We start from the raw sequence: 12,059 nt of genomic DNA, 5'->3' as shown, positions 1-12,059 counted from the left end.
GACAGTTTACAGAACAAGGATGCAAACAGGCACAAATATGTAAAAAGACAATCATCGGTCTGATGTTCAAAGAAATATAAATAAAACAATAATGAGGAACAATTCTTTGGATTGGTAAGGCATTTTATAACTGATCACATTAAGGGGGAAAAGAAAAACTAAAACACTTTTGGAATGGTATTTGGCAGTATCTACTAAAATTTAAAATGTGGCTCTATTTCCTGGGCGTGGTGCTGGATGCACAGTGTATTCACGGTGTGAATATTTATAGAGCTCTCCACTCTATTAATCCTATTAACTATAAATTCTATCCTATTTACCCTATAAAAAGTGCATTTGTATGTTTCTATGTGTATGTTATTCTTTCGTGCTTTCAAAAAGAACTTAGACGCAAAATGTACATACTGAACAAGTCAGCAATCCCAGCTATGGAATTCTTTTCTTCATTTTGCAAATTAATAACAAAAAGGCAAACAACACAATTCATTTTAAAAATAGGTCATGGAGATGAAGAAGCGATTGACAGAAGACAAATCCAAATGGGCAGCAACCAGAGAAAAATACTCAGTCTCCTGAGTGGTCATAAAAATGCCAATTAAAGTGACAAAGAGATATTACTTTATACCCATACATTTAAGAAGCGAGAACACCCGCTCCTGGGTGAGTGGAAGCTCCAAGACATTATTTGTGGAAGCTGAATTGCTAACAGCCTTTGGGGGACAACAATCTGGTAACAGCTATTAAATATGTAAACCCTTTGACCAGGAAAGTCTATATTTAAAATTTATCAACGTTCCAGTGTGTAGAGATGTATGTTCGATAATATTTGGTGCAGCATTAAAAGAGGAGGCTGGAAAGCTTCAAAAAACAAAAGAATATGTCCAAATGACGAAGAATGAATTGGAATTTGATGTATACACCTGGAGAGATGCACATGAAATATTAGGTGGCAAAAAGGACAACAGATGCACACGTTTTTGATTTTATCATTTTTTGAAAATGTGTCTTTATATATGTTTGTGGGAAGCAGAATATGGCTTAGAACTTAATCTCTGGAGCCCGGAAGCCTGTGGCTGAGCCGACGTCACCACCTTCTCCCCATGTGTGATAACCCTCGGGACTCAGTTTCCTCGGTGGTAAGAGCAGGTTAATGACACGTCTCCCACACAGGCCTGTGGGAGCTCGTGGGGAGATGACTCGTGGAAGGTGCTGGAGCTGCCCGCTGCACTGTGCCATGACACAGTGAGTGTGAGCGCGATCCACCTGCTCGCGGAGAATACCGGGGAAGGAAACCCCACACTGGCCTCCACGGGGACCTCAGGGGGCGGAGCTGGACGGAGTGGACACAGGTGAGTAACGTTTCCCATCGATTCGACTACTCACAGCCGGCACGTGATACTTATGTAATTTATTTAATCCACTAAAGTAGAAGGAAAGGAGGGAGAACAAACTGGGCCGTCCGCCCTGAGCGCACCAGGTGCCGAGGAGGCAGGAGGAACGAGCCGGGAAGGGCAGGGGCCCCAGGAAAGCCTTCTGCCCCAACAGCTGACCCCAAGCCCCTGAGTGGCCCTGGGCAGATGGCTGTCCCTCTCTGGACCTCAGCCCCTCCTGTGCACAGTGGAGCTGCCAGTGGCCCCCACGGAAAGCACGTGGCTCACACCAAGGGCAGGTCTCAGTCCCTGTCCCGGGGCGCTTGTGGGGCAGCAGGAGCCGACGTCTCAGTGCTCCACCCTTTCAGCCCATTTGATCCCACATCGACCTGCGAGTCAGGGACTTTCCATTATCCTCCCATTTTACAGGGGGGAAACTGAGGCACAGAAAGGTTAGGTCACTGGCCCCGGCTCACACCCTAGAATGGGGCCGGAATTCAGTCCCAGGCAGCCCGGCCCTGAATCAGGGCTCCAACCAGCAGGTGCCACCATCTCCCACGTCTCAGCACCGACGTCCCCTCTCCGGACCTCAGGCTCCTCCACCGTGGAGCGGGCTTCCCAGGGCTCACCTCTGCAGTCTGCTCAAAGGGTTAGGGACATCGCGTTGGGACGTGGGAGCAGAGTTTATAACCGGGACTCTGGTGACCTCAGTCCCCGTGGGCGGAGGGAGATGAGGCCCCGCCCTTTCTCTGCTGTGGGGCTCCTGTTGCCGAGGCCTTATGGGGCGGGGCAGGGATCCAGGCCCTGGTCGGCCAGAAACCTCGGGGTGAGCGCCCAAGGCCCTGTGTGCCCTTCCCCTTCCGCCTGGCTTTGTGGTGGGCTTCCCCGCCCCACCTCACCTGGACCCACCACACTGCATCCGGTGGCGGCCCTAACAGAGAAGGAAGCAGAATCTGAGGTCCCCATCAGCTACAGGGGAAGTCCCGCTAGGGTGTGAAGCAAGGCCTTTCCTGCCGCTCCACCCCATCATATAAAGGCAGCCTGTCCAGCTGCAAGCTCCTAGACGACCCTGTGTGCCCTGCCCGCCATGTCCAGCCCCTGTGCCCTGCTCGCCTGGACCTTTCTCACGCTCCTCGGACTCGGAGTGGCTCAAGAAGACTTGACCCCATGCAGCCCCATCGTGCCCCGGAGAGAGTGGAGGGCCCTGCCGTCCACGTGCAAACAGCGCCTGGACCTGCCCGTGCGCTGTGTGGTGGTGTCACACACGGCGGGCAGCCCCTGCGACACACCAGCCTCGTGCATGAGGCAGGTCCAGAACGTGCAGCATTACCACGTGCGGACGCGGGGCTGGTGCGACGTGACCTACAAGTGAGTGCGGAGGGGAGGCCGGAGGAGGGGAAGGTGTGCAGGCCCCGGAGGCACGGGGTCCCGGTTCTAGAGACGCCGGGCTGATGCCCGGGGTCACTGCCTAGGGCTGGGCAAGTGCAGGCAGCACGAAAATGCTGGAGGAGGGGAAGGGGCTGACGGCCAGCTCTGCTCCCCGGGGAAGGACAGACTTTGCCAACACGCACCAAGGTGCCCTCCACCCTGGAGTCCCGTTAGACCGTCTGCGCCTGTGCTGGGAGGCAGACAGCAGGCTGGGTGAGCGCGGGGCTGGGTCCCTGTCCCAGCTCCCCTGCTGACGGCAGAGACCCAGGCCGGTCACTCAGCCTCTGAGCTGCAGTGTCCTCCTCCTGTGCACAGTCAGCGGATGGTGCCCACGTGATCGCCAACCGCCAGTGCGGGAAAGGCTCCCAGGACACCGCCTGGCATGGAGTCCAGGCCCCAGATGCACGGACTATTGCCTTTGGCACCTACTATGTATCAGGCCACGTGCCAGATGCTGGCATGGGGACACAGCTACGCACAGTGGGAATGCAGCCCAAAGGTTTAAACACCAGCAGGGAGAAACAAGCAGAGTCAGTGGATGGAGTCACATGGTGACAGGAGTGACAATAAAAAGGAAGAGGATGGGGGAGCTGAGGGAAGAGTGCAGTGAGCTAGGAGGACAGCGGGTGGGGCAAAGGCCCTGAGGCCAGTACGTGGGTCATCCCTGAGGGACAGAGGCCAGGATGGCATGAGGAGGGTCGGAGGGCCTAGTGGGCCACAGGGAGGACGTGGCTCTGCTCTGAGAAGGCGGGCGCCTCGGGATGGTCGGGGCTTAGCAGTGGAAGGAGCGCCCTCTGGCTGCTGTGGGGGGACAGACTCCAGGGCGAGGGGCAGGAACAGGGACGGGTTAGCCTCTGGGGCCCATGCCACCAGCGTCCTGTCCAGAGTGACAGGCTGCGGTCCAGCACACGGGGTCCCACTGCCAGAGAGCGTTTGACCCCACAGGTTCTCAGACCTCAGGCCGCCCCAGAATCCCCTTCTGGGAACACAGATCCCCAGGTCCCACCCTTAACTGCTTCGGGAGGGCGAGGGGAGGCCAGGGGGTGTGAGGACCTCAACCAGAGAAATCTAGAAGCCTCCACGGGTATCCCCAGCGCTTCAGGCTCTAATCTTACGATTCAAAGGCCCCAACATCAAGGTTTTGTTCCCAAGAGTCAGGTGCTCCATTCTAGATGTTTCCATGAAGTCAGCAGAGCCGAGCCTGGGCCGCAGCCTCTGGCCTCAGTCGCCTTACAGAAAAGCAGACTGAAGTCGGTTCTCAAGTTTTAGGGCTCAGAGTCTGACTCAAACGTTCTGAATCCCCTTCCTCGTCACATCACATCCTCTCTGAGCCTCAGTTTCCTCATCTGTAGAATGGGCTCCTGACCGTGCCCCCTGCTGTGGGGCTGAGGTTTCGGGGAGACGCCTCCATAAAGAAACGCACAGGGAGCCGCGATGCCTTCCAGGGGCTGTGGCTGTGGCAGGACCATGACCACCTAGTCCCGGGGGAGTGATTGGGGGGAAGTGTCACTGTGGCATTTCTAGTCTCTTCACAGCCAGATTCTGAGAGTCTGGCTTCCGAAGTGGCAGGTTCAGGACCCAGAGGGGAAAGTTCCGACATTCTGTGCATCACTGGGGACCCTGGGGGCCGAGGGCTGGGGAAGCAGACACTGCGGCTCACGTGCTGCTCCTCTGGTTCATCCACATGCCAGGCAGACTCGCTCCACCGAGACCAGGGGGACGAGGGGTCTTAAGGATCGCCTGCCGGGACTGGAAAGCTCACAGGCGGATGCTGGGGCTCCAGGGTCTGGTCTGCTTGTGGTGCCAGCCCTTGAGTCCCTGATCCCGTCACTCAGGGGACCCCAGCACGGAGCAGGAAGCAGCAAGGGGCTCGGGTGACGGTGGAAGAGCTCCTTGGTGGCGAGTTCTGAGAGGCAGGGGTCATGGGGCGTGACCTCGGGCAAATCACTTCTCTTCCTACGTCTCTGCTTCCTCAGCTTAAAGTGGGGATGACACAGGGCCTGCCTCGGAGGACCGCATGTGAGGACTCATTGAGAGCAGGACAGATTCTCCAGGGAGGCAGGAGAGAGCAAGGAGTCAGACCGTGTGGGTGGGAGTCACGGGGACCTGGGTGAAAATCCTGACTGTGCCCCTGACCTGCTGTGTGACCGTGAGCAGCTCTGCACCTCTCTGATTCTCCATCCGCAGAATACAGGCAGTAGTGACTCAGGGTTGCTGAGTGGAGGAGGGACAGGGGTTCCTTCCCCAGGAAACCCCTCCTCACTCCTCAACCCCCCACCCCACAGCTTCCTGATCGGAGAAGACGGGCTTGTGTATGAGGGCCGGGGCTGGGACACTCAGGGCGCCCACTCAGGTCCCACCTGGAACTCCAAGTCCATCGGCATCAGCTTCATGGGTAACTACATGGGTAAGTGACTGTCCAGCCGTCGGGACAGGCGCGGACATGGGGCCTGGGGGACCGCAGGGCGTGGTGGGTGGTGGTTCAGAGGCTCTGCCACCTACAAGCTCTGTGACCTCGGGCTAGTGACCTGCTTTTCAGAGCCTCATTGTCCCCTCTGGACATGACCGTTTCCAGCCCGCGGTCCTGGGGAGGATTCGGTCATCTGTACCAGGGTCTTGGGTCCGTCCACGGCCCCGAAGGAGTGCAGGGTGAATGGCCGCTACCCTGTGGGCAGGAGCCCGAGGTCTGGGGCCGAGAAAGGAGGCTCAGCAAGGATCTTGACAGCCGACCCTTGCTGAGGGCTTCCTCTGTGCACAAAGTGACATGTTATCGTCCCACAGCCCTGGGGCCAGCTGCCATGATTCTCTCCTTTCACAGTGAGGAAACTGAGGCACAGAGAGGTGGAGCCACGACTAGGGAGTGGCAGAGCTGGTTGTGGGCCCCAGCTGGGAGGGCACCATGGGAACCACTGCCCCCTGGACCTCTGCTTGTCCAGGGCCCAGCCTGACTCCTGCCTCTGCCTCCCTAGATCGGGCGCCCCCCCAACGAGCCCTCAGGGCAGCCCAGAGTCTGCTGGCTTGTGGCGTGGCTCGGGGCGCCCTGAGTCCCAACTATGAGGTCAAAGGACACCGGGACGTGCAGCAGACACTCTCTCCAGGTGACCAGCTCTATGAAATCATCCAGACTTGGCCACACTACCGATACTGAGGCCCTGTCTCCCTCACCCAGTCAGAAACCCCCTGCCTCCCCCTCCAATAAAGATCCACTCACTGTGACCCTGTGTCCTGCAGCCCGCGTCCCTCCGTCTCTGCCTCCCTCAAGGCCCCAACCTCCCAGAATGGGAGGTGCTGGAAGGACGCAGGCCCCGCCCCACGCCGACTCCCGGGGGATGGGGGTGCAGGGGCCGGCTCTCCTCGCCGGTCACGACCGCGTGTCCAGCAGGCTCATGTATTCCTGCAAGGCCTTCAGGCGGGCGTCTATCTCGGCCATGTCGGCCGCCTGGTGGTCCGAGCTGTAGTCTGCGTGAGCAGGGGGCGCTGGGGCTGGGAGGGGCCTCAGCCCCGGGAGCTCGCGGCCAACCAGCGCCCTGGGCGCCATCCCAGCTCGCCCTGGGGCAGGTGGGGGGAGGAGGAGGCCCAGGCTCACCTTTGATGGGGACCCAGCCCCCCGAATGGGCCAGGCGTCTCTGATGGCGGCCGCGTTCCAGGGGCGTGGCCTTCTGCTGCTGGGGGAGGCACGAGGGGGTGAGGCACCCTCCCTCTATTCCTGCCCCCTACATCCTACCGGAAATTCTGAACCTAAAGACCTCAGAAAAAATGAAGGCTGGCACCTAAGGGGCACTTCCTCTGTGCAAAATGACCTCCTCGCATCTGCCCCAGAACCCTTGACGTGAATAGTCTAACCAACCCCACTTCACCGATAAAGAAACCGAGGCACGGAGAGCTAAGTAACTACCGTGAGTCAGACGTGACAGGATGGGGAGCCAGGTTTGAGATCCGGCAATTTGAGGCCAGAGCAGGTGCTCTGACCAGCGTCCTCTGCCCCCAGCAGCCCCCCAACCTGGCTTCCGGTGGTGTCATGCCGCCCCACCTCCTCCAGGGCCCGAGAAGGACACGCACCCTGCTGGACCCGCTCCAGGTGGTGGGGCTGGGCGGCTTCCCGCGGCGGCCAGCGCTGGGGGAGGGAGGAATCAGGGACCATCGGGGGGTCTTTGGGCCCTCCCACCCCGCCCTCCGTCGTTTCAAGGCTCCAGCACCCAGTTTCCCCGCAGAAGACTGTTTCCAGTCTCCCCAGACACCCGCTGGAGGCGGTCGGTCCCCAGCCCGAGTTTTACCCTCTAGGCAGCGATTCCGAGAAATCCTCCAACTCGCTGCAGGAGCTGGCGGACGAGCCGCGGCTGCGCACACTGTCCACTAGGGGGAGAAGGACGCGCTGAGCCTCCGCCCCGCCCGCCGCCCCGCCCGCCCGCCGGCCGCGCTCCGCCCCGTTACCCGAGGAGCTGCGGTTCCGCGAGCGGGTGGCCGCGTCCCCTCGGCCGCTCACGGCGGCGGGGGCCCGAGTCTGGCGAGACCAGGAGATGGACGGGCCGTCCCCGCTTCCTCCGCTGCCCAGTCGGTTCCGCTGCTGCTGCCTGGGGAGCGGGAAGGAGACGCCCGCCTGTGCGCCCAACCAATATGGGGAAGGGCGGCGCTGCGCCCCCGGGGACCACAGCCAAGGCCGGTGACCCACCTGAGGTCACGTGGCCTAAGTAGGGAGAAAGCATGCGGAGTCACAGACCGTGCCAGGGGGGTGTCAGGTGAGAAGAGGGAGCCGCTAGGGGAAGGGGAGAGATGGAGCAGGCGACAGGTGATGGAGACAGGTGATGGAGACCGGGATAGATGAGGGCACAGGTCAGGGGACCAGGCAAAGGGGCGGGGTATGGGCAGGAGAGGGGAACTGCGCGCTAACTTCATCTTCATCTCTCTCTGCTTCTTCTCCTTGGCTTTCACAAAGGCTGTGGGGTCGAAACGGGGCACGCGACCACCTAGGACGGGGGCGGGGCGGGGGTGGAGAGAAGAGGAGGCGGGGTTACGGGATGGCTCCTCCGCGTTCCAGTCCGTTCCACCCCCTCCCACGGGCGCCCGGCACACACCTGTGGGCGAGGACGAGGGGCGGGCAGGGCGGCCTCGACCCCGGCCTCCCCGGCCGCTCTCTCGGGAGGACGAGCGGGCGGCGCCGCGGCCACGCGACGTGGAGCGCTCCCGGGACGACGAGCCCCGATCCTCCCGGGCCGCGGGCGGTCCCACCGGCGGAGTCCGTCTCCTGCAGCCCAGGACGCACTGTCCGTTTCCCGCCGGCCAGGACACTCGTATCCCAAGCCCCTTCCCGGATCGAACCGTCTCCGAACCTTCAGGTCCAGCCCCCCATCATCTCCTAGCCATTCGCGCCCTTGCACACCACCCTCATAGACACCGTCTCTCAGGCTGCGCCCCTCTCGGAGCCCCACAGAGCCCCCAAAAGGAACCTGTCACTTCTCTACATCCTAGCACCCCCTTGCATTGGACCCTTCTTCCTGAGGTTTCCCCCAGCGCCCCGGAAACCCTTCCCAATTTTCCACTACCCACCCCCATAAATGCCAGGGGACCTCGACCAGATCCCCATCTCCCGGGCCCCGCCCTCTCGCTCCACTAGACGCTCAGGCCCCGCCCCTTTCGGGTCCCCATCTGCAGGCCCAGCCTCCTGCGGCCGCCTCCAGCCCTGCCCTCTCTCCACCGGCCCCGCCCACCGATTGCTACTAGGTATCGGAGTCCTTCCCTATGTCCCATGCAGTTCCTTAGGTCTCTCCATAATCATGGAAACAAAAAGTATTTAAAATTATTTATTTTATCACTCTGCACATTGAAGGAAAGCATAACAGATGCCAGTGGATTTACCCACCATAAAATTTTTTGAACCCATTTCATAAGCTAGAAACACCAGCTTGAAGAGGTACCGGCATGTTCCACTTGGGATAATATCTCTTCTGCAAACAATTGTCTTATATTTGCAGCATGTTGAAAAACATATTGTCTTGTAAGTCCTTTGTTCTTCTGAGTCGCGATCCCTAAGAGTTCAAGGTACTTTGGGGGAATGCTGGGTGGCCTGATGAGTGCATGAAAATCAAGGTTTGCACTCTGAAAACACTCTTAAATACACACAAGTGTTGTTTGGGTGTGGAGCTCAGATTCCTCCCACTGGCGCTAGGACGTTTTGAGGACGCTTTATGAAAGTTTCAGGTCAGTTTCGATTGTTCCTTTTTCCTTCCTCCCGAGCTTCCTTTTCCATTTTCTTCTGTTCTTTGCTGCTCTCTGTTCTCCGTCTGCTACTTTCTGCTGCTACAGAACTTCTGCTCGCCAGGCCACACCTTCTTCCCGAGCATTGGTATTTTCTTGCCGAGTGCATCTGTCACCTAATTCTGGAGATGGATGCATAAAAAGAATATCTCATGTAGCTGCTAATTTACTAGAGAATCTGTGCTACCAATTGACTAGTGAAAATTTAATGGTTCACTCTTCTCAATACTGATTTTCTGAGGGTTTTTTTTTTTTTTGGAGTTTCATGAAAATTTTTTTTCCAGTAATTTTATTGAGGTCATAATGGTCTATAACATTGTGTAGTTTCCGGTGTACATTATTATTTATCAATTTCTGAATAGACTTCATTGTGCTCACCTCCAGAAGTCTACTTTTTGTCTGTTGCCGTACTTATGTACCCATAACCCCTTTCACCCACCCCTAAACCCCTTCCCCTCTGGTAACCACAAATCTGTCTTGTTGTCCATGTGTTTGTTTATCTTCCACATATGAGTGAAATCATGTAGTATTTGTCTTTCTCTGTCTGGCTTATTTCGCTTAACATCATACCGTCAAGGTCTATCCATGTTGTTGCAAATGGGACAGTTTCGTCTCTTTTATGGCTGAGCATATTTCATTGTATGTATATACCACATCTTCTTTATCCATTCATCCGTAGAAGGGCACTTGGGTTGCTTCCACATCTTGCCTATTGTGAATAATGCTGCAATGAACATAGGGGTGCATAAATCTCTTTGGATTGTTGATTTCAAGTTCTATGGATAGATACCCAGTAGTGGGATGGCTGGGTCATATGGTATTTCTATTTTTAATATTTTGATAAATCTCCGTGCTGTTTTCCATAGTGGCTGCACCAGTTTGCATTCCCACCAGTAGCACATAAGGGTTCCCTGTTCTCCACACCCTTTCCAACATTTGTCATTTGATTTTATGAGTTTTCCTTCTAGTTGTTATCATGTCCTTAAAATTGTCGGGTTCCATTGTGTTTCCTGCTGTTTTTTGTAGTGTGGCCACATTCCCAGTCCCTCCTTCCGTCTTTACACGTGTGGGTGCATCTTCCTCCCGGGAGGTCCATCTTCAACGTCTGTCTGCTCAGGAACTTTGAACAATTAACTGTAGTTGGCAAAGTTACTTGATCTCCACTTAATTATCATCCTCTGCCAGATCTGCATATTAATCCCTTTAGGAGTGAGAATGCTATTGCTGGGCACGCACAGACTTCAAGTAGCTGAAACTGACAGCTATGGTGGGGATCCAAACCCGCCTCTCCCGCTCAGAGCTGCCACGGGCTGCTCTCAGACACAAGGCGCGGACACTGGTGCTACACTGATTGACTTTTGAAGGTCAAGCACACCTGTGCTGCTGGGTTAAACCTTATATGGTCATGGTATACATCGGTGGGTTCTGTTTCTTCATACTTTGTTAGGAATTTTTGCCTCTATTTTTGTGAGGGTTCTTGGTCTGTTATTTTTTCTTTTTCTGTAATATCTTTTTTTCTGGTTTTGGTATCTGGATTATGCTGGCCTCATAACATAACTTAGGAAGTATGCCCTGCCTCTATTCTCTGAAAAAGCTTGTATGAGGTGGTTATTTCTTCTTTGAATATTTCATAGAATTCACCAGTAGAACTGTCAGGGTCTGGGAATTTACTCCATTTACAGGCCAACAAATTATTCTGAAACTGTCTCATAAATGTTAGCAGAAGACACAAAATACCAGGTCAGAGACAAAGGACTTTGGTACTCACAGCGCATCAAAAGTAGGAGCATTAGCATATGTGTTTTCTTTCCTCTTTTCCCCCCAAAACAGTGGGGTTGATGCAGAGGGAGCCAGAGTCTCACACCACACATACATTAGGGCTATTTCCTCCTGGAGAACACAGAGCTTGGGGAATCCTCCACTTTTACAGAAGCAGTAGGGAGCCTGCTGGATCTTGGGGGAAATGTTAACTCACCCTTCAAGGCTGCTTGCTGTAAACATAACCCTAAGAAATGGCCTGGACCAAGAGCAGTCAGGACAAAGATTCTAGTCATGCCCGTGAGAATACACAGGGAGGCTCCATTCCTATTGCAGGTTGCCTCTCTCGACAATGAACCCCTTGGCATGACACATTTTTGGCCAGACTTGAATTTTCACATGAGCATGCCACTCCACTGGCCACTCTGATTAGTCTGACTGATAGATGCTGGGACCCAGTCTCTTCAATTTGTTTCATCCAGTATTTAATGGAGACAACCATCAACAGAACTCCAGGAAGCAACACGAGTCCAGCCTGCAGGATTGACCTCAATGATGCTCCCTGTGGTCCAGCATCAGACAACTGTGACCACGTCGCGGGGGGACAGTGGGTCTTATTTTATGCAGCCAGGATGTGGTCTACAACCCAAGCAAGCGAGTTTAGACGGACCTGCGGATCTTTGGTGACATTGCCGATAATTACAGGGAGCGATAGATGGGCTGAAAAAGAAACCTCCAGCCTCAGTGGATAGAAACTTTGTGGCCCATCTTCCCCCACATACAAACATGTAACCTGAAGGGACACAGGGCACCCCAGCTCAGGATTTGTTGTGAAACCCACCTTGGATCACCAGCCACAGATTTGGCTGAGGCACATGGGCAGTGTCACCAAGCAGGTGCAGCCTCAGTTGCCGTACATGGCACAGCCCAAGGATGACCAGGTGCCGGGGGAGGCACACGAACTGAGTCAGTCAGCCTGAATCAAGGTTTGTCAGTGTGTGTCTCTGCGCACATAGGAGGGAGGTGCTGTGGACGGCATACCCACACGGGTTTCCTGTTTTCACAGCAGACAGATGAGGATGACACCCAGCAGCAGACCTGAGTGTCAGCAGCAGCTGTTTCTGGACTCAGGCGGCAGTGCTGAATCCAGGGGACAAAGGGAGCACTCACTGTTTTCCCCTTGAGTACCGTGCCCGGGGTCCTATGGTGTTCCTTCCCCAAGCACTGAGGTTATTGTTGCCCCTGCACGGC

At 55.9% G+C, this 12,059-nt stretch overlaps 1 protein-coding gene across 1 annotated transcript; it reads left to right on the top strand.

Annotated features, from left to right (window-relative positions):
• Positions 1 to 2,113: 2,113 nt before the first annotated feature.
• On the top strand, positions 2,114 to 6,027 carry LOC106845176 (peptidoglycan recognition protein 1-like). Its single transcript, XM_014863061.3, has 3 exons — positions 2,114 to 2,738; positions 5,084 to 5,205; positions 5,768 to 6,027. Exons 1-3 carry the CDS (start codon positions 2,458 to 2,460, stop codon positions 5,944 to 5,946), a joined length of 582 nt encoding a protein of 193 aa, XP_014718547.1. The 5' UTR covers positions 2,114 to 2,457; the 3' UTR covers positions 5,947 to 6,027.
• Positions 6,028 to 12,059: the final 6,032 nt, after the last annotated feature.

Source organism: Equus asinus, chromosome 26 (genome assembly GCF_041296235.1).
Source record: "Equus asinus isolate D_3611 breed Donkey chromosome 26, EquAss-T2T_v2, whole genome shotgun sequence".
NCBI classification, from domain to species: domain Eukaryota; kingdom Metazoa; phylum Chordata; class Mammalia; order Perissodactyla; family Equidae; genus Equus; species Equus asinus.
The sequence above is the reverse complement of the archived record's forward strand: the minus strand, read 5'-3'. Positions and strand labels throughout refer to the sequence as shown.

Bases quoted from the DNA above. Each gene is read 5' to 3' on its own strand.
- LOC106845176 (XM_014863061.3), top strand. From the start codon at position 2,458: ATGTCCAGCCCCTGTGCCCTGCTCGCCTGGACCTTTCTCACGCTCCTC. The intron at 2,739-5,083 runs GTGAGTGCGGAG...CCCACCCCACAG, and splicing joins TGGTGCGACGTGACCTACAA to CTTCCTGATCGGAGAAGACG. The intron at 5,206-5,767 runs GTAAGTGACTGT...CTGCCTCCCTAG, and splicing joins CTTCATGGGTAACTACATGG to ATCGGGCGCCCCCCCAACGA.